The sequence below is a fragment of the Larus michahellis genome, chromosome 2 (assembly GCF_964199755.1).
Source record: "Larus michahellis chromosome 2, bLarMic1.1, whole genome shotgun sequence".
Classification (NCBI taxonomy): Eukaryota; Metazoa; Chordata; class Aves; order Charadriiformes; family Laridae; genus Larus; species Larus michahellis.
In genome coordinates this window covers 85,719,006-85,745,862 of record NC_133897.1, presented here as the reverse complement: position 1 = coordinate 85,745,862, position 26,857 = coordinate 85,719,006, and the positions used below count along the sequence as shown (strand labels likewise).

Sequence of the window (26,857 nt, the reverse complement as noted above, 5' to 3'; positions counted from 1 at the left end):
GTTACTATGCATATATAGTTAGGTCCCTGATATAATTGAGTTTAGTAGAAGTTAGGAGGCTACACAGTACACAGACAGGCTAGTTTTAGCATAAATTGCAGAAAGGCTGAGACTGGATGATCATCGGATGATCTGAAGATCATCTAGTTCAACCTCCCTGCTTACAGCAGGGTCAGTTAGAGCAAGTTGCTCAGTATCCAGTTGGCTTTTGAATACCTCCAAGGATGGACACACCAAAACCTCTCTGGGCAACAGGATCCAACGCTTGACCATTCTGACAGCAAAGACGCTTTTTTTCTTACATTTTAATGGAATTTCCTGCATTTGTGCCCATTGCCTCTGTTACTGGTCACCGCTAAGAAAAGTCTGGCTCCACCTTCTTTACTTCCATCCGTCAGGTATTTCTGCACATTGATAAGATCCTCCTGAGCCCTGAGAAGTATTTTGACTGGGATCAGAGTAATGACAGTAAGTTAGAAAAAAAAAAAATATCTGGGGATTTTAGTTGCAGACTAAAGCTGAATAAAGGAAGTTTATCAATTAGATAAATAGAACACTAAAAAAAACCCCAGCAAACAGGAACTTAGATTTGCTCAAAATAGCGACTGTTGCCTGCATTCTGAAAACTTATCTGCTGCTTGATTTAAATAAGAAAAGAAAAGGAATCGGGTTATTATAGATTTGCCATTAAGAGAAGGTTGTGACGGGGTGTAATATAAACTTTGATTTTCATTCACACTTAAATGTTACCTCAGTAGGGTTATTATTAAGGGTCATTTCATTATTTGTTTTCATGAAGGTTTGTAAAGCTCGAAAATATTTCTGTACACACAGGATTTGAATGTCTCTGTTATAATAATAATAAAACTAATAAAATAACTGCAAAGAATTTACAAATCCAAAAACTCAGCAAGTAAAATCCAGTCACTAATGTCATATGAAATGCCTGCAACACAGTGGATTATTATATTTTTCTTCCTGTATTCATTTAATAGAGATTTGTTATTTCACAGCAACATAGTCTCAAGAACTCTTTCATAACAATAGTTGAGGTAAATCTGAAATGAAAAAATAATAATAAATCTGCAGAGCCACAGATTTTACTAGTGTGAAGGACAGTTGTGTTTCTGTGGATATGGACAACTTATTCTTAAGGCAAGAATATTTTCAAGGTAGTGTCTAGAAAAATATTGTCAGTAATCTGTTGAGTCATTTATTGCTCTTTACTTCGTAATGAACTCTGCTTCCATAACCTAGAGTAAATCCTCAGTAACTGTGATTTTATTTTGAACAGCAAAATTTAGAGAAAATGTATAAAATAAATAAAAACCATGAAAGCGTAAAATATTCAAACATGTCTTTCTGCAAGAGACATCATGTACTGTCAGTCTTTCCAAATTCTTGGTATTTGACTCACTGACAATATTGCAAATCTGCATTTCGAGAAAACAGCATTTTCAGATTTGTGTGGTAGCATTCTTAAATTCAAATATTAGAAATCTTATATGTCAGAGAAATTGTCTGAACTTTCCTAAGTATTAGCAGAGAAGACTCTTTCCTTCTTCCCTGAAATTTCTTTCAAATATTCTGTTTTAAATTTGTCTTCAGTTCTGTATGTCCACAATGTAAGCTTATCAGCTGGATTTCCTCAGAAACTTCCCTTAGCTGAATGCTTCACATTTAGACTTCAATTTCAGCACCACTAGTCCGTGTCATAACGATTTAACTTAAAAACCTCGATTTGTTTGTGCCGGTGAAGTGTCTCAATGCCTTCATGTACAGAAGGCATTTTACAGAATGTCTTGTGATTTGCAGGGGAGAGCACTGCTGAGACACGTAAGATGATGCTAGATGTTTGTGCACCACTATCTTACATTTCAAATTTAAACAGAACTATTTCTCTCAATTCTATCCTTTCTGTGCCTTTTAAACATTATCTTAGCTTCCTGTCACTCTGATAGAATTTGAGGTTTATGGCTCTTTCCACAGTCGAGAGGAAGACAGACATCCACTTTAACATCTTGATTGTGCAAGGGTTTGTAGAGATTTTTTTAAGATATAGTGCTTGAAAGCTGAAGTAGTTATCTCATACCATTTACAAATGCACTGAGGTTACTTAATCCCATTGAATTCATGTCATCTGAGATGCCTTCACATATATTAAATCTTGTAAATTTCATATTTAACTTTTAAAAAATAAGGTGTAAAAAACCTGACAGGCATCATTTAGAAAGCGAGGGAGAGAACATGGAAATAAACAAAAACTTCCTGGATCCCAGATTATGCATAAATGAAAAGCAATTCTTTTCCTTAGTTCTATACAGCTGTTTACAAAAAAAAAAAATCTGTTAAGTTAAAATTGTTTGATCACTTTTTCAAAAAGATCTGAAAAGATTTTAGTTATGATTTTATAAGACAACTGCATTAGTAATTACATACCATTTTTTTTAAATCTTCCTGGAGGTTTATTAATTATGTGATAGAAACATCTCAATTACAAACCTCTTAAATGTCAAAAATACGCATTTGATATTCAATTTGGTATCAATTTAACATACAACTCACTCTCAAATATAGACTGTGTGTAGCAGCATGTTTAAGACCACATTTTCTGGCTACCCATTTTGGAAGTCAGGCTCCCATACAGAATGTCCTGCTTAGAGCAATCTGTTCAAGAGACCTAATGTTCACCCAGTACCCACCACAAATACAGCTTTCCCAGGCAGGAGCAAGCATGCCGTGTGATGTCAAAAAGTCAAACAGTGCTCTCGCTTATGTTTACTTTACAAAATACATGTAAAGTACTAATACAGTTATTAAGAAGAGAGTTTGGCTATAGGATTGCACATCTGCAAATGAGACGTGTCAGAGGCTTATTTTAGCTGTGGCAGCTGGGTAGGAAGAATTGCTACGCATATGCTAGATGAGGGAGCATTGCTAAGCACCTCCACAAGCAGGAATTTTGTACGAATCAAACCTGTGTTGTAACTAGTAGCAAATATATATACTTTTTTTTTTTCCAGAGCTCTGTTTTAGGCTTCCTGCAGTATCAAGTTGCCTTTGCTATGCTGTCAAGATGCGCGAAAATTAAAAACATCGCCTTCCACACAAGAACTGCTATACTTGCAAATGGGTCCTGCCACTCCATCTGCTTCCCGGTTCTGTGAGAATAGAGCTTTAGTTGACTTAGTTTGTCTTTCAAGGAACACAGGATACCTTTGCTGGTAATGAAAACAACCACAAACTTTTCTTGTTACCATATGCTGTGTCTCCTCCTCAGCACTCCACTGATAGCAGCGACGCCAATCATGGTTTTAATGCAGCCTTGTCCAATTGCACCAAATGATCCAAAACTTATCTAAACCATACACCTTTTAAAGTCTCATCAGGAGATCATACAACTTTGGAATACCTTTACATTTGACCCAACAGAGTAAAGGGAACTTTGTACGCTAATATCAGACTTGTGAGCTAACTATATCTGATAGTTTTTAATTCTTCAGCGACACAAAAGCAAGCTGTATACCTGAGGTGAATAAAAGACTTCTGATTCATGACAGACTTAGCCTGACCTTGCCAGTGCCATTAATCATGAGTAGAGCTCAAGCAGATTGTATAGCACTGCAGAGAGTTTAGAAGGTGAATATAAGGATATATGCGCTTCGGGGGCCATAAACCATTGTCTTACAAAATGTCTATGCGTTAGATAATCAGAAAAAGTCAGATGAAATAGTTTTACAAAGATCTTCCATGGCATAATGCCTTGCACAAATCTGTACTTCTGTTACCTGCACAGCTACATTTATGCATGGGTATGTACATAAAGTGTGGACGAATGTACTGTTTTATATTTTTATTCTGCCTCTGTTAATATTTTGGCAAGAACAAAATTAATAAGGTTTCCATCCTCAAAAGACTTTCTAAAATGTTCGGTGTGGGTCTGACGGTGAAATACAATAATATGCTGAACTGCAGATGGTCAGTTGAAAAATAACTGTCTCTACAATCTGTATACCTATAGTACCTACAGAGTAACAATCTAATTGCAAACAAAAGTGATGTGGAGTTCTTTACATATACTTCTTCAGTGATACTTACAAGGAAAAAAAAAGTCTTGGTACTAAAAATACAATAAAACTCTTAAAAAACCCTCTCCATTTTACGTTCTAATAATAGTCTCATTTAAAAAGAAGAGGGGGAGCCAAGGGAAATTTCCTTCACATAAAGAAGTAGCTGCTTTCATCTTTTTATTATTTTGGAAAAGTGTAATATTTGCATGAACATTTTAAATATTCATTGATGTATGCTAAGATCTTCCCCTTTCTAATTTGGGCTTTATAGCTTCAGAGTGAGCAACAGAATTATAAATTTAAATTTTCACTGAAATTTTGGAAGAAGAAATATAACATCTTGACATGTTATTTTCTTCTTTTAAAAAAACAAACATAACCCCCAAACACAACATACACCTACCCACGCCCACCCCCATACCCCCCTTAGTTTTAGTCATTAGATATACTCCAGGAAATGATCTCCATTTTTGTTCCAAAAGAAGTCAGCATGTTGCTATTGCTTCTTGTCTTAAAGTTCTTGCCCAATTTACCATTCAGTTTTGCAACACCATCACAGCAGACTCTTTACCGCTTAAATGAGAAAAGTTTCAATAGGCACTTTAGTGGAATTACGAAAAAGCTACCACTCTTCCACCGTGATGCCAGAAAGCTATCTTCTTTCTAAGTCAGGTCAGTAAACTGTACCTTGTAGGCCTGAGCTTGTCTCAGTGTAATTCCAGAGTAACAAAATAACAACAACAAAAAAACTGTGTATATTACAGGATTTATCTCTCCTTCGTAGATCAAACCAAAACCGACAGTATGGTAAATGTAGTAACTTGCTGGAAACAGTTGCTGTCTTTTATAATCAAAGGAATCCTGTCCTATTATAAAGCTTAGGTTTATCATTTAAATTTGTTGTTGGCTTACTTTTCTTTTTATTTCACTGTTGTAGTTGTACTTAAGTGACTTTGTCAGGGTTATAACTTTCTTCTTCTCCAAACATATCTGCCAAGATCTTAAAGCGAGGTCCCCAGTCACTCAGATAGTCATAATCCTGGTCTGCCTCTGTAGTAAGGGAGTCTATAGAGCTGAGGGACTCTGCAAGAGATCCATTTCCTTCGTAAGCATAGGTTGCCAAGGAGTCATAAGGGGGGGCAGTTGGATCTACATCATTTTCCTGCAGCCTTTGATTAATGAAATCTCTGATGTCCGTATTATCTTCCACTGGTGGTCTCTGACGTGGAAAACGCAAGCTGTCTGGTTTTATGTCCCTGCGTATTTTGTTATCTTCAATCACTTTGGGATTTCTCAGGGCACCTATGTCGAAAGCCTGGGTGTCCTCTTCCCCACCTCCTTCATCATCATAATGGATAACATTATCTCTGATGTCTTCTTTAGAGGTCATCAGGGTGTCCTTTTTCTTCTGCCTCCGCAGTGCTACATACAGTACCACAATGACTGTAACGAGAGAAAACTGAAGTTAAGACATGCACAGAAATAATTTGGTACTCTGATGATATATCATTATTTCTTCCTTTGAAAGCTGCAAGCAATCAAAGGGACTTTTTTCCTTAGAAGACATGCTCCTACTATTCTTTTAAAAACAGCAGTGTTTTAGCCAATGAAAAGTCATTTGCTGTTTGATGTGTGAGTCTAACTCCTTAGTTCTTGCTGTGCTGCTGAAGGAAGTAACAAATAATTTTCCTACTGGCCTGCTTTGTGAACAAATAGAAGTGGACAAGACTTCAGTTTTTAGTTCAGAGAGACAGAGAGAAGGGATTTTTTAAAAAAATATCTTCCACAGCAAAATGGAGAAAAATTACCAAATTTCCACTGTGGAAAAAAACAACCCATGCAGCATTATAGAGAAAAAAAGAATCTGGAATCTTTGAAATGGAAAAAAAGTAGTCCTAGTTCAGCTTTTTATACAGTACGCTTTGGCCTCTTCAGGGATCTGCTTTGAAAAATCCTATGATGTGATACGGCTCTGGAGAGAAAAGAGGTGCAGGAGAGCTGGTTGATTTTCAAGTATCAAGGTCAACAGTGGTCCATTCTGATGAGCAGGAAACCAAGCAAAGGCAGCAGGAGGCCTGCATGGATGAATAAGGAGCTCCTGATTAAACTCAGCAATTAAAGAAGAGACATATAAGAGGTGAAAACAGAGACAGGTGAGACAGGAGGAATATACAGTGACTGTTTGAACACGCAAGGATGCAGTTAGGAAAGTCAAAGCATTGGCACTGAATCTCACAAGGGACATGAATGGCAACAAGAAGGGCTTGTACAACTATGACAGCAACAGAAGAAAAAATAGGGAAAATGTGGGCCCACTGCTGAATGGGTCAAGGGACCTCTTGACAAAGGACATAGAAAAGGCCAACCTACTCAACGGCTTCTTTGCCTCTGTCTTTATTGTTAAGGTTGTCCTTCAGGAATCCCAGTTCCCTGAGACCAGAGGGAAAGTCCAGAAAAAGAAAGATTTATCCTTGGTATAAGAAGGTCAGGTTAGGGAACGCTTGAACAAACCGGACACACACAAGGACATGGTAGCTGATGGGATGTACACATGAATGGTAGGGGAGATGACTGATGTCATTGTGAGGCTGCTTGTGATAATTTTTGAAACATCATAGGGACTGGGAAAAGTTTCTGAGGACTGGAGCAAGTGCCTCTCCTATCTTCAAGAAAGGTGAGAAGAACAAGTTAGGTAACTACAGGCCAGTCAGCCTCACCTTTACCATGAGGAAAGAGATGGCGCAAATAATTCTGGAAACCATTTTCAAACCTAGCAAGACCAGGAAGGAGATGAGGAGTAGTCAGCATGGATTTACGAAGGTGAATGATTTACTATGAGGTGACTGGTGGATCAAAGGGAGAAAATTGCATCATTTTTATCCTAACTTTAGCAAAGGTTTTGATGCTGTCCCATAGCTCTCTCAGAAAAACTGAAAAAGTGTGAACTAGATAAGTAGATGGTGAGGTAAACTGCAAAGCTGGGCAAACTGCCAGGCTGTAAGGGTTGTGATTAACAGCCCGAAGACCAGATGGAGGTCAGTCACTAATGATGCACCCCAGGCGTCGATACTAGGACCAGTTTTGTTTAACATCTTCATAAATGACCTGGATCATGGGACTGAGTGCACCCTCAGCAAGTTTGCAGGTGATACAAAACAGGGATTGTGCCACTGTTCAAAGGGACCTCACCAGGCTGAGGGAATGGGCCAACAGGAACCCCATGAAGTTCAACAAAGGGAAATGCCCAGTCCCGCACATGGAGGGGAATAACCGCATGCTGTAGATGCTGTTGTCTGACTGGCTGGAAAGCAGCTTGATAGACAACGACCTAGGGTCCTGGTGGACAACAACTTCACCATCAGCAGCAATGTGCCCTTGTGGCAAAGAAGGCCAACAGCATTTGGGGCTGCATTAGGAAGAGCACTGTCAGGAGGACTAGAGAGGTGATCATTCCCCTCTGTTCAGGCCGGGTCAGACACACTGGGAGTTCTGGGTCTAGTTCTTGGCTCCTCAGTACAAGACACACATGGACTTCCTGGAACGAGTCCAGTGCAGAGACACAAAGACGATTAGGGGGTTGGAAGATCTGCCATATGAGGAGAGGCTGAGTGAGCTGGGACTGTTCAGTCTGGAGAAGAGAAGTCTCAGGGGGATCTTATCAATGTGCAGAAATACTTGACAGACAGAAGTAAAAAAGATGGACCCAGACTTTTCTTAGCGGTGACCAGTAACAGAGGCAATGGGCACAAATTGAAATGCAGGAAATTCCATTAAAATGTAAGAAAAAAGCTTCTTTGCTGTCAGAATGGTCAAGCGTTGGATCCTGTTGCTCAGAGAGGTTTTGATGTGTTCATCCTTGGAGGTATTCAAAAGCCAACTGGATACTGAGCAACTTGCTCTAACTGACCCTGCTGTAAGCAGGGAGGTTGAACTAGATGATCTTCAGAGATGCCTTCCAACTGTGATATCTTGATTCTGTATGATATAAAATGTTACAGACTGGTTTTATTCCAAATGGCAACTCAATGGCAATCAGCTTGTGGGGTTTTTTTCAATAGATTGTCTTTGAGATATATTCCATTGAATGCAGAATTTGCTTGTAGTAAACTGGCCTTTTTGTTAATTTTAATTCCCTGACTGCATTTGGTAGAAATGACCATGTTCTAAGTGTCTAAATGACAGTGTTCTAGAAGTAACACAGTAATGAATACAGGAGTTGCAATGATTCTAAATTCATGGTCAGGCTTGTGTGGCCTAAACCAACTCCTGATTCTGGCTTTTGTGTAGAGATGAGTTAGATGAGAATGACTTCAACTACAATTTTAATGACTCTGTGTCAGGCCAGGTTCACAGCAAGAAATGAAAATCCAAAAGCAGTTTTTAAACTGATTGATGGAATAGTAAGGAGAAAATCTGGATATAAGATAAGTGCCATTCTTTTAGGTTACACACTGCACTGGAGATCTCATTATTTATACATTAGTTTTTCTGCATAATATTGCCAGGCTGATTGGAATGAAGGGAGTTATTAAAGGACCAAAACCTCTTTTCCAAACATAATCTCAGTAATTTAGTCTGGCGTTCTATGCAAAGCAGGAATTAAAATTCACACATCAACCAGCAGTAGATCTGGTAAGGAGTTCTTTGACATAATTATTTTTGATTGAATATGCCAGGTTTTTGAAATAAAAATTGCATTTATTTCAACAAACCGTCAGAGAAACATAAACGCAGTTCTGTTGGAGGCCTCCATGATCACCTATCAAATCTGGGGGAAATTCAGACTTCACATATTCCTGCTTCCCCCAGAGACTCTTCCATTGTAAATGATCTCTGTACCAAGAGCACCAAGCTCTTTGCTGTGTAGTTCACACTGTCCCTATTACTGGACACAAAGGTGGCAGCTTGAAAGGATTTGCTAGAGCTGTATGTTAAGGGCTTCTAGGAACTTTGCTCTGTAACAGAAAAGTTAGATACCCTGGAGTCCTGCCTTAAGACAGAGCTCTAATTGACTTATCTCTTCATGTAAAAATAAGTTAAAGTTTTTCTCATAATGGAATTTCATTGATGCTGAGCCTCACCCCTGGCTACTTTTACCCAGGAAACACCTAAAAGTAAAACAGTAATCCCAAGGAATTGTGGTAAAGGAGACAGCATTCTTCTTGCTTCCAAAAAAACTGACCTAAGGTTGTTTTGTTTTGTTTTGTTTTGTTTTGTTTTGTTTTAAAAAATTCTTCAGAATGGGTGTATTTGTTATTAATTCCTATTCCATGGGAAGTATGACCATTTGCCTTTCTCGTTCAGATTTGAAACTACATTTTTCTCACAACATAAATTTTTTACACGGGACAGAAATTCTGACTTTCACCTGCTGCCACTCAGAAGCTCTTTATGTAACCTGAGTCTACAATAGTTTACTTAACTGGTAAATTACTATATTATCCAAATGTAAAGAGGTATCCATATGTTATATTCTGTGTCTACAGCTATTTTTGCCCATGCATTAGACCTACATAAGGAGTAGTGTGAGATACAGGAACTTCACTTGTAGCAAGAAGAGGCATAGGCTAGCATCTGTAAGAATCAGCCTGCTTTCTGCAGCTCATGTTGTGCCTGTGTAAGCTACAAAGTTGTCTTTATTTTGTTACCAGTTCATTAAGGCTACCTTAGTAATAATCAAAAAATATTAATTCTTCAAGGAAAACATTTAAATGAAACTGTTTCAGGGAAAAAAATATGGTTTGGATTCCACTGAAAGCTGGTTCTCTACATGCAATAAGAAATACGTAGATGTTAGCAGATTCACAGTCGTGTTCAGTGCTTTGGGAAGCTTTTCTAGAAATGTAGAAGCCTAAGAGTTCTCATAAACTGCCACACAGTTTCAACGGCTTTTGTTAAACTACAGATGAAGCTAATGACAACACAAATTAATTCACAGGTGAAAAATCAGAGTAATACACATTGCATGGTCTCACGAGAACTAACCTAGAAGTATAACAATACACAACAAGATTGCAATCAGCGCTCCTGTGCTGAGGCCTACTGGTAAGAAGATTGCTTCCACGTTGCAGGACAGGATGGTACCATCAGAATCACATCTGCAAACACGGATAGTCATTGTGTTTGTGCTGCTCTGGACAGGGTAACTGCTATCTTCTATTACTACCGGAAGAAAGTACAACTCTTGCTGCCTTCTGCTGTAACCATTTCTCCTGGTTTCAATCCCAGCTGTGTTGTCTGTAAAATATGACACAGTCATTACAGGATTTTTATTGGGTATTTCAATTCACCATTGCAGTGTGTATCACCTTCAGTAACAAGCAGCTATTCCATTTTTGAAGCTCAGTGGACAACACACTTTATGTAATTGCCCTGCTTTATCATTACAGAAGGTATTGTATTCTGACTGGTACAGCTATTTTTTTGCAGAGCATTACATAATATTCCATTTCTTGTAAACTTGTTAGCTTGAAAGCTAAAATTTCAAAGACAACATAAATAATAATTTTAAAAAAAAAAAGCATTAGATTAGGAAGGCTTCTCAGTTTTTCTTTTCTCCTCATCTCCTTCTATTCCAAGCTTGCGGTCCAAAGGACTTTGGTTGCACTTGGATTTAGAATCAATTCTCTTATTAATTCATTTCCCTTTAACACTGAAAGTAATATGGCTAAACAAAATGCAAAACCCCTTCCTTCAACTTTCCTGCCCCATTAAAAATAAGTACAGAAATGAACTGAGTACTTCATAACCAGTATGTTTTCCATTAATTAGTCATTAATGTGTTCAGAACTCCTAGAAGCTACGTTTTGTCGTTTCTTCCCAGTAGATGTTCAGTTATCACTGCTTTTCTTGAATCAAACAGAGCAGCAAGGAAATGTGCAGATTAAAAGAATTACATTGAAAGGAAGTCCAAAATGAAATTAGCAGGGAATTAATTAGCTGACAGATCTGAATGAAGCTTGCAGCAGTCATCTTTTTGCTATCTCAGCTATGTGCTTTACTGTATCTTTGGAAGAGGTCCCTTGCTGTCTATGTTATGACTTTCATCCCTTCTTGGAGCTTTGTCACTAGGTAGAAGGATTAATGGCTCTGAATTAAACACTCAGATACTTGTGTGCAGTTCTGAAGAAGGACAATAAGAAGGAACCATAAATATCCAAAATCAGATATGTTATGATCAGGCACCATTGAGAAAGCACTTGACTGACAAAGTGTTTATTTCAGAAGTCCCCTTTTTATCAAACTCAAACATGGCACATAGACACATCAAGTTCAGTGACATTTAGTTTTGAAAAAGAAAAATGTCTCAAAATTGTTTGAATCAAACCAACTACCATATTCAGCTTGTTCTTTCTATGATTAATCTGCACTGTATAAAGAATTTTAGATCTAATTTGAAGTCACCCAGCTTAATCTTATTTCTATTTCTATTAATAGAATTATTTCTATTCTTTTTTTTTTCTTCTAATTGCAATGTTGAAGATCACTTTAATACATGTTATGATGGAACCAAATGACTTTCCACTCTCCCTTGAGAAGAATCAAACAGATCGAGCTCTTAAGTCTTTGACTTTGAACAATTTTTGTCACTCTTCTACAATCCCTTTCGATTGTTCAAGGTCCTTTTGAAAACAGGGACACAGGCACGTGTTTGAACTCTAGACGGAGCAGACTGGAGCTGCAGTCAGAAGCTGAGACAGCTTCTGGTTCTTCAGTCTGTTGGCAATAAATTCATTTTCAGGATGTATGTGACAGTCTGGACTCTCTCTTACATGAGCAACCAAGTGTGCTCAGCAGGGATGCAGCCCTCTAGGGAGCAGTGTGAGGCCAGGAAAGTGGAAAGAGGGAGGTGGGCGGTTCAGCTGGAGGCACTCCAGCTCTGCCAGAGCCTCTCACTTCTATTCACAGCTGGTGGATTGGTCTCAGCGTTGCTGAAGGCATAGTTTAGAAACATAACATTTCCCGGTATTTATATTTATAGAGACTCCAAATGGCAACCTTGAGTTTCCGTCTTACTTCTGTCCTCATTAAGTTACCCTCAGAGGAAGTATGCAACCTGGAAAAGTTTATTCTCTTGGGTGCACTATGAACATCTTACACCTGCTGTAATATCACACCAGCCATAATCTTTAGCTGTATATAATAGCGTTGGGTCTTGGGCTTCTTGATGTGTTTAAAAATGTTAAATGACATTTATTTGTAAGAGCGCTAATTGTAACACGGTGAAGAAGATTGTTACCTCAAAAAAAGTCAAAATTTCTTTCACAAAGTACCTGCTTGGTACTAACATAATTGCTAACTCAAAAGATAATGGTATTTATGTTTTTAAAAGGCTTCTGTAGTGAAAATAAGGTTGTGTTATTATACCTCTACATTGTGCACAGAGCAGACCTTCCATCTTTTTGGCAAACAAAAGGCAGAAGATACTGAAAATACTGTGCAGAGTTTCTGTTTGGACAGGTTTTTTTCTAATAGCTCTGTAAAATCATAAAAAGCTAATAATTTTTTTGTGGTTGGAAAATATTCCATGAAAGCTTTTTTTTCTGTCTTCCTTATGTTTCAATAAATAGTATACTTCTTTCTTCTTTTTTAGCAAGTGTTAAGAAATGCTTTTAAGAGTGTGTATATATGTACGTACCCACACAAACATTTATGCATGAAAAATTGTGTGTCTTGGTGGTTTCTAATTCCATTTTTTATGGGAACATTGCATTTATTTTTATACAATAGAGAAAGTTTGTTAGCAGACTACTGAGATCCAAAGTCTGCTTGGTGTCAGCATTACTGGTTCAAATGGGGAAATTTAATTATCTAATAATATTTGAGCAATTTCCTCACCAAACTTATATGCTAAGCACACTTCACAAAAAATGAGAAAGATCATTAAGTTTAATTACTGTGTAGCCTTTTTAAGATTAAAGATTCTTTTGAGGAATTAAATATGTTAAAATGACCTGAGAACTGGAAGACTTATATTTAAAACAATAGTTTGTAATTATTTGAAAAAATTAAATCTTGGTGACATTAAGGGAAATTTTAGTAAATGGACACAATGAAAGAAATTGAAGCTCTTAAAGAAATCTTGACCAAAAGAGCAAAGGTATTTAGCAACACACAGTATTTGTGTTATAAGACTACATAATTACAAAGATACTACCCATATGGTCTTTCAAATGTGTTGAAAAGTGAAAAGATGAAAGTAATTCATGTAAAATACGAGAAAGCTCTAAAGAGGCATATTTTCCTTCTGTTAAGATACAGAGACCATGTTTTTTTCTTTTTAAATATAACCATTAGTAAAGTTCATCATGCTGAGTTTTCCAAGGAAAGACTACCAACAGCTATGTAGAGAATGGAAAATAACAATCTACAGTACAGCATTAAGGGGAAGCAAACTTCAGCATTATCCAAAATTTTAAGTCCAGTGGGACACAGATGTAAAGCATTTAAATCTTGCTTGGCACAATTCTAGTTAGCTATTGAAATGCCACAACATTTTTAAATTCTAGTAGCTCTTAAAACCAAACTGTTTAGACTAAGCACTTCTGGAGAAGAGTAATGACCTAATCTTCCAAGAACAGAAGGGGACTCGAATCCATTGCAAGGTTGTCCTTCATATACATTGAGCTGTCTGTCTCAGAAAACTATTTGAATGGCCTCTGATGAAATGCTGATCTACAAATTTTTTGGTTTCATAAGTTACTATTATTCACATCTGCAATACTATGAATTATTACAGATTCATTATATACTGTATTTAGAAATCATTAAGTGAAATTCTTTGCTCAGCTGTAAAATGTTTTTAGTTATCTGTGACATACTAAGATAAAATTTGCTAACAAGTTTGGGAATAGACCTTTTTTTTTCTTGTCATCTTCACAGAGAAGCTATATAAAAAGACAAAATAAGCACGGTTTATTTTTCTGCTGTTTCAAATTTATTTCTTCCTGAACTTTCTTAATGGTAAAGGTCTTAATGATTAACAGTTGTGCTTATATTGTTTGCTTTAATTTTACATCACTTAACATTGACAAAAGTGTATGGCTTCAAAAAGAATGTGAGTCACATACTTAGATGGTTTTAAAAAAGGCTAAATAAGCAGCCTCTGCAATTTTTTTCATTTTGCATGTTATCAATTTGTAGCCCTGTATAGAGTTTGGGTTACTTAATTCTCAAGAAAGGAACCTTTACATCATACTCAGTATTGTCTCAAATTTAAATTGAAAATAATAATGAATATAATTAATAATTATTTTTAAAATAATAATTATATACTTTCTCTTAAAAGTAGTACTTATAACCTTAATAGTTAAATAGGCAATGAATTTTACTGAACTTTATTGGATGGCTTTAGGTGTTCTTTCTTTGCAGAGAAGAATAAAACCCCCTTTTTTATTAAAAGCTTATCATATCACAGTTCTTTTAAGATCCCCTAATAGCTGATAAACTGTTAATTTTTTTTCTTTATTTGATTGAAGTAGTTAGTGGTGAAAATTTTATACAGATTATTATGATGTTTTAGCTGTCTCTGTCCACGAGACTACACGCTTGAAGACGTTTACAATAGAAAAAAAGATCCATTTTTTTCATCTCGGATTATTCTTTGCCATTTATCAAAAGCATTCAAGTGAAAAAGAAAAAAAAAAGATGAAAAAAAAAGTTACGAGAAAACTTGGGGGAAAAATTAGAGATGTTAATTATATACATCTACAAGTTATTGAGCGTTGTGGGATGTTATACTGCAGGAATGTCCATATTCAGAACTGATTCTTCTGCAGGACTGTGCATCCTCCGGAAAGCACAAGAGCTGGGTACTTTGAGAACAGTTAGCAAAGTAATAGTATTTAAACAAGGCAGCAATAGTGCCTTGTTTAAAGGTATACCTGCATTGGCATATGAGTTCTTCCTGAGATACTAAATGAATAAAGGAAGAAAATAAAACATGTAGCAGTGTTTTTGGAGGCCTGTAGGGAAATCTCAGCCTTTGGTGTTCTGACAATTCTGTCACGCTAAAAATGAGAAAAGGTTCAAGACCTGGATTTATATTAATATTTGTCCTAGATAGTTTAACAATTAAAAATGTCAAATAAAAAAAGTTAGTCTGTGGACATGACTGTAATACAAAGCAACCGTATTTGTCATTATGATCCAAATTTGCTGCTCGGAAAGAGAGATATGGGTAAGCAACTTACTTCTGTAGTCATGGACTGTGAAATTTGGTTTGTTGGAAGCCTCAGCTGACAGTCTGAAGGAAAACCTTTGCCCAGCTGGTGACAAATCTTTGTCTGCTGCAGTGACAGTCTGTATCACCTGAAACCAGATTAAGATTAATTCTGAAGTCAGTTCACTCTTCTAAAAGAAACAGTTTTGTAGAAGTAAAAAGTGAACATTAAATGAAACAACAGAAGTGAAATCTTGCTGAATTACTCTCATTTCCCTAATGTATCGGACAGTGGAAGCAAGACATTTGAGTACTATAGCCTCCAGAGGACTCATGATGTCTCAAAAGGTCTCATTCTGACGTATCTGAAGGAAAGCAGAAAGATTTACCCTATATTCATAGCAGAAGTATTTAATATCTGGTTTTTTGTATCAAAATAATAGTGATTGTTTTCAAGTGAGTGATTACTTAAAGGCAGCTCACTTTTATCTGCTACTACTGCTGTCCCTGTTACGACTAGTACATGTTGTAGTACTTCACAAAGCTGCACCCTGAAATTGCAGCCTGAAATGAAGTAGAGAGGGTTGAAAGGTCTGCACCATCTAGGCATGAAGGAACTTTTGGGTCCCAGAGTCCTATCTACTAGATTTCAGGTAAGCACAGTGCAGTTAAAATGTTTCATAGTAGGATTGCCACTGATCTTTTAAAAAGGAAGGCATTTTTTTATGTAACAAAGTTCTAAGTATTTATAATTTTTGACAGCTCAGTGCTTATCTCAGCCTTCCTTGTAAAAGGTTCCCCTTTCTATTGTTGGTGCCTGGATAAGGTAGTAACTAAAGGTATCTGATAAACTAAAAGTTAAACTAGGTTGTATCATAGTTAGTTAAAACATATGTATATATTTTTAAAAAAAAAAGAGTTATGAATATCATATGAAGTCACGGACAAATCTGTAATAAAGGCAAGAGAAATCACATGAACTTGATTATATATTACATACATATAAAGAGAAGTCACTGATTACACATCAGGCTGAATGTGTTCCTTCTGTGGCTGGCAGTAATTCTCAAAGTTGAACAGCTGAAGTTGCCAGTCTTGTCTTGGAAAGAGTATTAGCGGTTAATATGTATGATGGGTGGCCTTGGCGCTTTGCAGAACTGCGTTTAATTACACACATTTTGTGCACAAGGAGTACACGCCAACAGCTTCTTGGGCCAGCTCTATTAATGCAGGCATCAATCATGGTATAAGGTGATATTCTGAATCTGAAATAGGTTTTGCATGCTATGCCTATATTTGAAACTGCTTATAAAAACAAGATTTCAGGAGGATTGTCTTTGGAGTTGTGGGTTCTTTTTCTCTGAATAGGACACGGAACTGTGTGTAACCCATCCTACTCCATTTATTCACTGCAGTTTTACTCTCATATTTAAGTGTCTTTAAGGAAGGGATTCTTTCTCCTGTCATAGCTATTAAATGCACAGTAGAAGGTGGATCAGGCCCATTTAATCAGGGATGATAAAAATAAATAGACCATAAATAGACCATGAAAGTCAAAAACAGAATTTCGAAAGGTATTTCCAACACAGACATTTTATTTGTAAAAGAAGTCTAACCATTATGTAATTTTCAAACACAGAAATTTCTATTGCTATAAACAATAAGGAAAGAAAAAGCAAAAGAGCAAGCATTACAAATTTGAAATACCTGTCCTGCTTTGGCATTTTCACATACAGATGTCTCATATGGAACTGAAATTTCAGGAGGAAACTCGTTGACATCCAGAACATTTATTATAACGTTGACTTTGCTGGTTAATAGTGGGTTACCTATAAATAATTTTTAGGAGAAAAGCATTAAGGAATACTATTTATGCTTGTTGTCATCACCAGTGCCCATGAGCTGTCATAAACTGTTTTGATCCAGGTACTGTAACTTCTAAAAGCCCTTGACTTCCATTTATTTCTGATTTGTACTAAGGAGAAATCAGAAGCAAACTTCTTATCATTTTGTACCAGATTTTGACCCATTACTCTTCATGGAGTCAGGAATCAATCAACATGATTATGTTTATGAGACCATAAATTAAAGAATTTGAAGTTGTACCTGTAATTGTGGATGCAAACTTTTCTCAGATCACTTTTCCTGGAGTCTGTGGAAAACGCTTCCAATGATTAAAATGGAATTCTGTTTTCCACAATGGAATGTAGAAAATCAATATTTATTTCTTATCCACTGTTTTCATCTTAAAGATATTAAGGAAGTAAGTGGAGCATACCCATTTAGAAGATAGAGAAAAGTAAGAGAGAAAGATATAAAGGAAAATCTTGCTGAAAGCCAGACAGAACCAGTGGTAAATTTAACAGTGAAACACGTAGAGTTAGCATTCATCTTGTGGTTAAATCATTAGGGGATGTTGTAACAGTTATTTGTTTAACTGCAAAAGCATTTGCAAGCAGCAAATACTTTCAGTGCAAAAGAAATGCTAAAAACCAGTACACATTTTGCTTCCTTCCATTGTCCTACCAATGCAGATAATCTTCATCAGTCACTAGATGTATTTTGTAAGCAAGTTTATCTGCAAAGGCAATGGTCTGACAGAAAGGAGACACAAATTCAAAACAAAGCAGACAATATTCTCTTTCACTTGATGCTGAGATCCCTCACAAGATAGCAGATACATAAAAACCAGTTTAGCTGGTGAGTCAAAAGGATAATTATTTTATCTTTCTGCATTTAAGAAGAGTGGCAGCCACTCTACAGACACAGTTAACTGTTCAAGAAATCTATGTTATCAATCAGGGTGGGGTAGGAGCGACAGCACGGGGTCATGGTTAAGTACAAGAACAGTTTTCTGGAATCTTCAGACATAAATGGACCCCTCAAATTATTTGCATTAGCTGCTTAGTTCACAGTTTGTATAAACATCTGCATTTCTGTTGTTTATAACTAACATAGCAAGGGGCAAAGTCTCTATATGGTGGCACTCTAGAAATTTTACATGATTTCTTTCCTGTTCTTAGGAACTACTAAATGAAGGGTTTTCAAGAGGCCTCTGTCAAAGCCAAAAGGTATTGCCCAGCTGCAAGTGGAAGTGTGCTTTACCTGTTCACATGTTCTGGATTAACTGACCACCCTACAAACTCAGTTTGTAGAAAAAAAACAACAGAAAACCCACAAAAACCCACTACTCAAATCACACAATATTTGTAGTTCCTTTCTATGAAGATATCTAATTAATAATGACTATATCGAATAATATCTCTTTTGATCCTCATTCATTTCCAATCCAGCATCATCCCTACTTGCAGAATGTCTCTGTGGAGAAAGGCATTGTGCAGTATGAATGAAGACAGAGTTTGGTCCAGCAGCTGGGAATTAGGCAGCGGCTCTTTAGATACCCAAAGAACCGGAAGAAATCTAGATCACAGTTGAATAGGTTCCTTTGTATAACAGGAAACAAAAAAGTACTAAGAAGTTATTTTAGTCAGTAGAGGGCAGGACCCTGACTCCAAATACATACAGAGATCAGAAAAGCCCCGAGCAGGTCAAGTTCACACAGTTATTGGCAGGAACAACCTAACTTAAAACTTCCCTCCTAGCAGTGCGCGCTGCAAAGAACACAGCAACTCAAACGGAGTAACTCAGGTTCTCCTTTTGTTTTTGTGTGTTTCTTTTAAGGTACAACAACGAACAACAGGAGTTCAAGATACATTCTTCAAATACATTAGAGATCAACGCGTTGCCATAAAAGTACAGGCATAGATGTTAGTTCCTTTCCTCTTAGAAATATGTTAACAATGCCTCTCCAGTAAAAGAATGACTGTATTCAAAATTTATGCATCATGTACACGGGAGATATTAGCTGATTTTGATAATTTCTATCAAATACATCAGTTTCTGTAAGAAGTCTTTTTAGGCTATATTTTTTGAAGTACCTTACATAAATTATTTTTTCAGCTTTTTGGATCAGCGTACTTATTATGGGACTGTATATTTTTAATATGAACAAAGGGTTTTGACATTTTGCTTTTCCTCAAAATCACGATAGGATAGCATGCTCTAGAAATATACACAAATATGACTATACTTTTTACATTTATTTCTCACTGATGGTCTATGATTTATTTTCTATGATTCTCTGAAAGATATATTAGAGGCCAAAATCTTTTCTTGCTAAGCATTTTAGCAAGGTAGAATTTTACCTTGCATAAATGGTCAGCAAAAATTAAACATGAAACTAAACAGAATTACTACAGCATAAAATGGACCTAATTCTGAATTTCACTTTATTTCATAGAATCATAGAACGGTTTAGGTTGGAAGGGACCTTAAAGATCATCTAGCTCCAACCCCCCTGCCATGGGCAGGGACACCTCCCACTAGACCAGGCTGCTCAAAGCCCCATCCAGCCTGGCCTGGAACACTTCCAGGGATGGAATTAATCTTTTTTTTCTGGTTTGCACTGGTATCAGTTTGACTGCTCATGTATATAAAGGAAGACTGCAAGAAGAATGCGTACAGCTTTGAATTCATATATAATTACAAAGAGCTGTAATACTTGATGTGAATGAGGACAAAAAATTGTATTTCAAATACCACTTTGCAGACTTGACTTCCATTTTCTCTGTTTTTGTTTTGTTTGCTGGTTGTCTCAAAATCAAATCTTTTTGAGCCCTGTGAGCACAGCACTGACGTGCATGCTGGTATCAGTGAGCGAGTCGCTGAAAACTTATGCTCATGTTTTTTAAACCCAGATTACACAGATGAGAAGATAAATTGGTTAAATCACTAGCCTAGGAATTAAGACACTGTTTTGATGTTGCAATTCTGCCTGTAAGATACAGGCAAATTAATTCACTTCTTCCTTCTTCACTTTTGCTGTCTGTAAGACTGTGGTAACCCCGGTTCCTTCTTTTGCTTGAGTACTATCATCCGTTAACATCTTTATGGTTCAAAGGATATTACAGTAGCAGAATATATGTAAAATACTTTGACTAATGAACTTGCGAAAATCCAAGATATCCGAGACAATAGATACTGACCGTTGAGGAGAACTGGTGATTCCTTAATCCCAGTTAATGGTATGTAGGAGAAGATAAATGCCATTTTGAGATTTAAGCTAAGGTTTCTTTAGCATTCACAAAATTTAGGCCTAGAGTTAGATGAGTTTGGAAGATGGTTTGGACAGGAAGGATTATGTTTATTTTATACTTATTTTCAACCTTAACTAATGTCTTGAGGAGGGGAAAGCAGAAATAAGATCTTACGCTTCTTGTCTATTTCCTCTTTTGTAAGATGCAAAAACCATTTCCATACTAGTTAATTAAGCACCACCCCAGGGAACTTTTTGAGCACTGGACTGTGATTTTTTTATACTGTTATGTTCTCACAGCAGCCATAGGCACAGTTTTGGCCTGGGGCAACTAGTGATCTTGCAGACAATTCACATGCATGTGCTGGGAGTTAGTATAAGCAAGGGACCACTCTCAAAGAATCGATTTACATGTGGGCATCCTATTTGGAAGTGAAGCGTGTTTAATGGCATAGAAATAGGCTACTCAGTGGCAGCTGGCCTTTGCTCTTGAAACGAATGCAAGCCATGTTTAATTTATTAGTTTGGACAGAGTCTGTGGGATCAAAAACGTTCAGAAACAGCAACCATGAAGGCTACCAGGGTGTTGATTTACTCTTAAGAAGAAAAAAAAAGAAACAACAAAACAAACCCAAAAATGATGAAATATAGACAGGGGGCAAAAAGAAGTATGGAGAAATTGGGAAGTGAAATGGGGGGAAAAAATGTAAGTCTCAAATATCCCCTCCCTGTTCATGTACTTCGTTCTATATAAAGGCTGATTTTTTCTTTCTATGGATTAGCAAGGGACCTTCTGCATTCAGCTGCCTTCAGGTCTGTGTCATCACCTCTGTGTCAGCAGAATAATCATCCACCTCCCACTTAAAAAGATGTCTGCTTTGGGAAGGGTGAGAATAAAGTTAAGGTGGTTTGTGTTAAACATGACAGTAGGTTATCTGTCGCTCCACACTGGGTACGCCTCTGAGATGTTCTCAAGAGTCGGTTGTGCTGCTATTTGGAGATAGATTCACAAATCAGATGTTTGGAATTTTTTCAGGGTTAGAAATAAAGAGCACAGTATAATGCTACGTGGTCAGAGTTGGTCATTGCTTAACTTGGGTAGAATAACTTCCCTTATCCCAGTTCCTTATGTGGAACCAGCAGCTACTGTCTACGTGCAAGATATACTACTGTGTTATTGCTGGGTAACCAGCACTTCCCTGGCTGTGAGTGTACAAGTTGACACAAGCAAGCCTAGGACAAACCCGTTTCATAATTAACTGTTTGCTAAGGGTCCAAATTCTACCTTTTTTTAATCTGACAACCTGCACCATGTCTGGCGTAGGCAGGGATAAAGGGGCAGGGCCTGGCATTTAGGGAAAAATAATCTCAGTGTATATATAAATATATATATATGAATATGTATGTAAAACAAATGCAGACACATGAAACCATTTACAAATTCCCAAACAACCAGGCCTTTGAACAAGACTTTTTTTTTTTTTTCTCTGCAATAGGTGATGTCCGCAAAGGTTACTTTAATCACCACAAGGTAATTCTCTTCTGCCTTATTTTTGAAATCTATTCCTTTACAAATTAAAACTCTTGGTGCTTTAGTGCTAATAACAGTCAGATTTATCAGCTTGTAAGAAAAGTCCAAATGGTACCTCTGTATCTACATTTACATTTACCAATTGCCTGCTCCTATGTTTAGCGATCTAAACTGCATGCCATTTATGCCATTGTTTGGAAGGTAACTTAGTTGCTCAAAAGTCATAATATTACTTCAAGAATTTACTGGCTGTGAGAAAAAATGTAACACAAGTATCATCTGTGATTCATACAGGGTTTCATTTTGAAGCTACAAAAGAACAAAGGGGAGCAATCACTTAGAAGGTCTGAGGCTAAGGCACAGGCAGGGAGTCCATGCAAGCCTCGTGACCTCGGCATCATTTGCCACATATAGGGGAATGATGGCAAAACTGGTTTAATTTATTTTTCTCTCTGACTTGATGGGGAAAAAGATGTCGGTCTTTGTTTATAACTGGCTTGTTCAAAAAAAGATAATTTGCAGAATGACCATTAGGAAGTGTCTAAAAGCTATGTGTTGGGGGGTGGTTGCTGTCGCCTCATAGTGAGAAGGCAAAATACCTATTTTATCGATAAAGTTTTTTAAGTAACAGAACTTCATATGCCTATTGCTAGTTTGGAGTCTGTTTATTTTAAAGAGATACGGTCATGGGGAACTGAAAATACTCGGGTAACAATAGTATCCATTCCTGAGGCAACTTTATGCAACTGATTGCAATACCGAGCGACTTTCCTTAGGTAATCATGTACATGTCAAGGCACTGTTCAGTGCACTTTTTCACTAGTAAGAGATGGCAGTTTCAGTGTTTCTACATCAGCACTAAACAAATGGCAATTTTTTTTAGTAGCAGAAATTCTTCAATTATAGTAATTTTTTCCCCCCTCTGTTTCTTCAGATGTTTTCTTCTCTTCTCTCTAACCTTGCTTGGTTGTGTGCAGTTTGTCATCCCTCAAAACTCAGCCTTTATTTTTGTGCTAGCCCTTAGTCAGGCAACTGCATAGGAAGTTTTGACGGTCAATATACCTCAAATCCTCCAAAATATTGCTGGTGTAGTACCGATAAGGCAATTGCTTTTAATGCTATAGATAACGGTCAATGTATAAATATTTTGAGGTATGCTGAAGTGAATCACAAATACATCTTAGGTGTAAATTCTTAACTAGGCAATTGTTAAAATTGGGAATTTCGTAATGTAGCCTACCTGCTACAGCTCTACATAAACATAATATTACTATATATGTGCTGAGAAAGTGCACAGAAAAGTAGACTTGGAGCTTTTAGCTAGCTTTAATTACTCTTGGTAATAATAAGCAGTTTCATACCAAGTTTATTAAAACTGCTGCCTTCCTGCAGAAAAAAAATTTACAAATCTCAAATGTTCTTTGTCCACCAATAAATTTAAATAGTTAAGCTTTACTGAAACATAGACCATTATGAGACCTTCCCTCTGCATCTACCCAACTTTCAGTTTGTCTGGAAACAAATTACAGTTCTGCTGGACTTTATGTCGATGTACACATGCAGATGTTTCTCCACATACTCCATCACTTGTGATAGATTAGTTTCCTCTATTAGTGTATTCCTTTTCCAAGCTACGGATAAAACTCAAGTTTTCATTTGTCTGGTGTCCTTGTTATATTTTCAGGCTCCAGCTAGTGAGTGTATGGTTCCTTTTCAGCTTACTACAACTGAGAATTTATTATTTTATTTTAAATAATGTATATCTTCTCTGCTTCCAAAATCTCCCTCTTCCTGTTAGTAGTATGTATTATTTTTTGAGGACTCAATACCAAGAATACATTGAGGTAAACATGTTCTTCGCTTTAGAAACTTGCATTTCTGGACAAATAAACATAGGAATGAATAGGAAGTATAGCAGGGGTTCTCTTCTACAGCCTATTGATGTCAACAGAAAGACTTCTGTGGCATTTACACAATCGCTAAGTGACCAAAAGCCTTGTATTCAAAGGGTGGTATATGCCTATGAGAGTTTCGGTTTGACAGGATCATGAAGGAGGAATGCTACAAGGAAGAATGGCAATGAAGCAAGCTGCAGCTAGATAATACAGAGGAAGAAGGAGTTCTAAAAAAAAGGCTACATGGAAGAAAACACAAAGACAAGAAATTAAAAAAACACATCACAAATCGTATAGGAAAAGAAAACAACTGGTTAGGCACAAAGTCTTGGGCAGAGAGAAAACAAGAGCAGAGATGCAGCACACAGATTGATTAATTCGGGGCCTTAAATCTTGACTCAATTTTAGTGTACTTTTTGTCTGAGAAACAAATGAGTCTTTAAATTTTTCTACCTTTAAAAAGCTGTTATTTGACTAACCTAATTTCATACGGAGTGAATTACAAAATCAGAAATAAGAACTGGAAGGTCTCCATACAGCTCCTCATGCCCTTTGTGATGACAAAATGTTTTTCAGCTTCTGAGGGAACTGTGCCTACATGAGGGCTACTAGAAAAAACATACTATACAGGGCTGTTTGGACTTCACACTGAGCCTCACAGAGAGTCTGGCAAAGATGGTATTTATTGGACCGTCTTAAATAATGTCTTGGCAATACATGCACTTGTCACAGCATATTTACCCCAGAGCACTACATTCTGAAAAAAATATCATACTAGAATATTACTTCAGTTTGTGTCATACTTACTAACTTTACTTGCAATTATAGAGAAATTGTACTGTGCTGTGCTTTCTCTGTCCAGTAATTCATTAGTAGCAATGGTTCCTTCAGTAGCATCTATTGTAAAGTAGCTGTCCAGATCATTCTTCCAATCGATGAAATATCTGTATGCGAAAAACATTAAATAAAGTAGATGCAAATGTGCAAAGATTACTCATTTATCATAACAGCAGTCTAGCTCAGTCTAGCTAGCTCAAGTTTTGTTATTTTTCTCTTCCCAGCTATTACCATCCTTGCAGGAAGAAGACAATAAAGAATGATTTGTTTGTTTGTTTGTTTGTTTTCAGTGTTGGACTGTTAAAGGAAAAATGGGATATAATAAAAGTTGTAGTACTTCTGGTATTCAGAGTATTTGAAATATTTGTACTCCCAAGAAGTTGATGCCCGGCTTCTGTGACCCTGATCACTTATACCAGTCACTTTGGAAAGCACTAGAAAGGCTTAGAGGGAAAAAGAGAAAAGATATGTGAAATACTGCTTAAGGTATGAATAACGATGAAGAGTGAATCAGATCTCATCTCTTTACATCCATTTGTAGCTGCAATAGGCTGGAAGTAGCCTCACTGGGCTTGCAAAGAAGTGTCCTAGTGGATATATATAGGCTGTTGGCACAGTCTACTTAAAGATTCCTCACCTAAAGGATGTTGGAAGAGCCGCAGTATGGAAGATGGAGAAGAGCATGCTTATTCCCCCACATCTATAGGAGCAATAAAAGGCTCTTTGCCTTTGGGAAGAATAGGCAACTTCCACTTTCCCTGGAGCTGTGAGGAACAGAGCAATACCATTGTTTTTTTTATTCTCGTGAACCTTTGTTTGTAAAAAAGTATGAACATAGAGCAGATTCAAAACTCAAAATCTGTACTTATTTGTTATTTTTCCCTAGTAAGAACTTAATAGAAAGCAGCAATGTGCTTGTAAACATAGCTGCTTAAAAGCAATCTGATAATTATTGCAAACCCATTTCCCTTAAATGCTAATTAATTTGAAAGTCTATTTTCACATTTGATGCTACTGTTTGTAGTCATAACAGAATAATAATTTTTCCGATGAAGTGCCGCTGGCTACTAATTTCCTTTTCATTGTTAGTCTCTTCATACCTTGATGATGTTTCTCAAAAACTAAGCAGGATAAAACTGAGGAAGCAGTAGGCAATAAGGACAAAATGTCACTCAACAAGTACATTTAGAAGATCATAAAGGCCAGAGGACTGTGCCTATGACAATTCATTGCATGTAAACCAGTGAGAATAAGAATAGAAGCTAGTATTTCTTTCTCTGATCAGTGTGATTTATGGAAAGAATATATACGGAATGTAATGACAAACACTGTGTTTATTGCTGTAGAAGGCAGCAATGGTAGAAAGGGGTATCTGGCATGTTCCTGGACTGTAACTAAAGAATGCCAATAGCTCAGGAAACTTGAATAATAAAAAACAACCACAAATAACGTACCATGCTCCTTTGGAGACATTTTCTTTAATCAAAATCACAAGAAAATCCTATCTGTAGATGAAATACAGATATTCATCAATTGACAGGCACGATTACCTGTTCACCACTTTATTTGAAAAGCCTCAGAAATGGTTTGTGAAAGGCAGCATGTATCCTTTTACACAGCTGAGTAGGCACATTTTCATGAATATGATAATATTGTCTACCCACATTTGTAATTTCAATCTCATTGTTCAAAATTTGGTTGACATAAATATTATGAAAAATATGTAAGCCATGTATTAGAAATATCATTACACTGAGATACTCTTTCTGGAACAGTAAAATTACTATTTCAGGCTTTGCATGTTTAATAGATTTATAATTTCTTCCAAAATTAAATATGCAGCCACACACAAATAAATGGGATCAAAGCATGAGAAAGTAACTTTGTTTATCTTCCCCCTTAGGAAGATGCACTTTGCCTAAGAACCCTACACACCACAGTACGAGTCCATGAAAAAAGTACAGGGCCTAATTCAAAGCACAATATAGGTGATAGCCTCCTTTACCAGGAGGCTTTGAAACTACAGAAAACATACTCAGTTTGAACACTGTCGTGTTTGGAGTTCGAGCATGAATATTTGTAGGACCAGAATCTGCAAGCATTCACATAGGTGATTAATTTCATGCACAAGCCCAGTATGCCTGCTCCTAAATATAAGCATCAGCAGGACCAAAGTCCACAATCAGCACTGCATGACTCGCGCTACTCCTGCTGAAACCAACAGCAGAATTCCTCTTGGCTTCTCTGGGAGTGGGATCTGTGGGAACT

General features: G+C 36.8%; 1 protein-coding gene across 2 annotated transcripts in view; it reads right to left on the bottom strand.

Moving 5' to 3' along the window:
- Positions 1-2,594: 2,594 nt before the first annotated feature.
- The window catches only part of CDH12 (cadherin 12), a 574,263-nt gene continuing 550,000 nt past the window's right edge, over positions 2,595-26,857 (bottom strand). For both annotated transcript variants that reach the window (XM_074576152.1, XM_074576153.1), the window contains 5 exons: positions 24,560-24,696; positions 16,939-17,060; positions 15,263-15,380; positions 10,056-10,307; positions 2,595-5,513 (listed from right to left, as the gene is read on the bottom strand). In XM_074576152.1, coding sequence (XP_074432253.1) covers positions 5,014-5,513; positions 10,056-10,307; positions 15,263-15,380; positions 16,939-17,060; positions 24,560-24,696 — 1,129 coding nt within the window. In that variant the 3' untranslated portion in view covers positions 2,595-5,013. The remainder of the gene's footprint in view (positions 5,514-10,055; positions 10,308-15,262; positions 15,381-16,938; positions 17,061-24,559; positions 24,697-26,857) is intronic.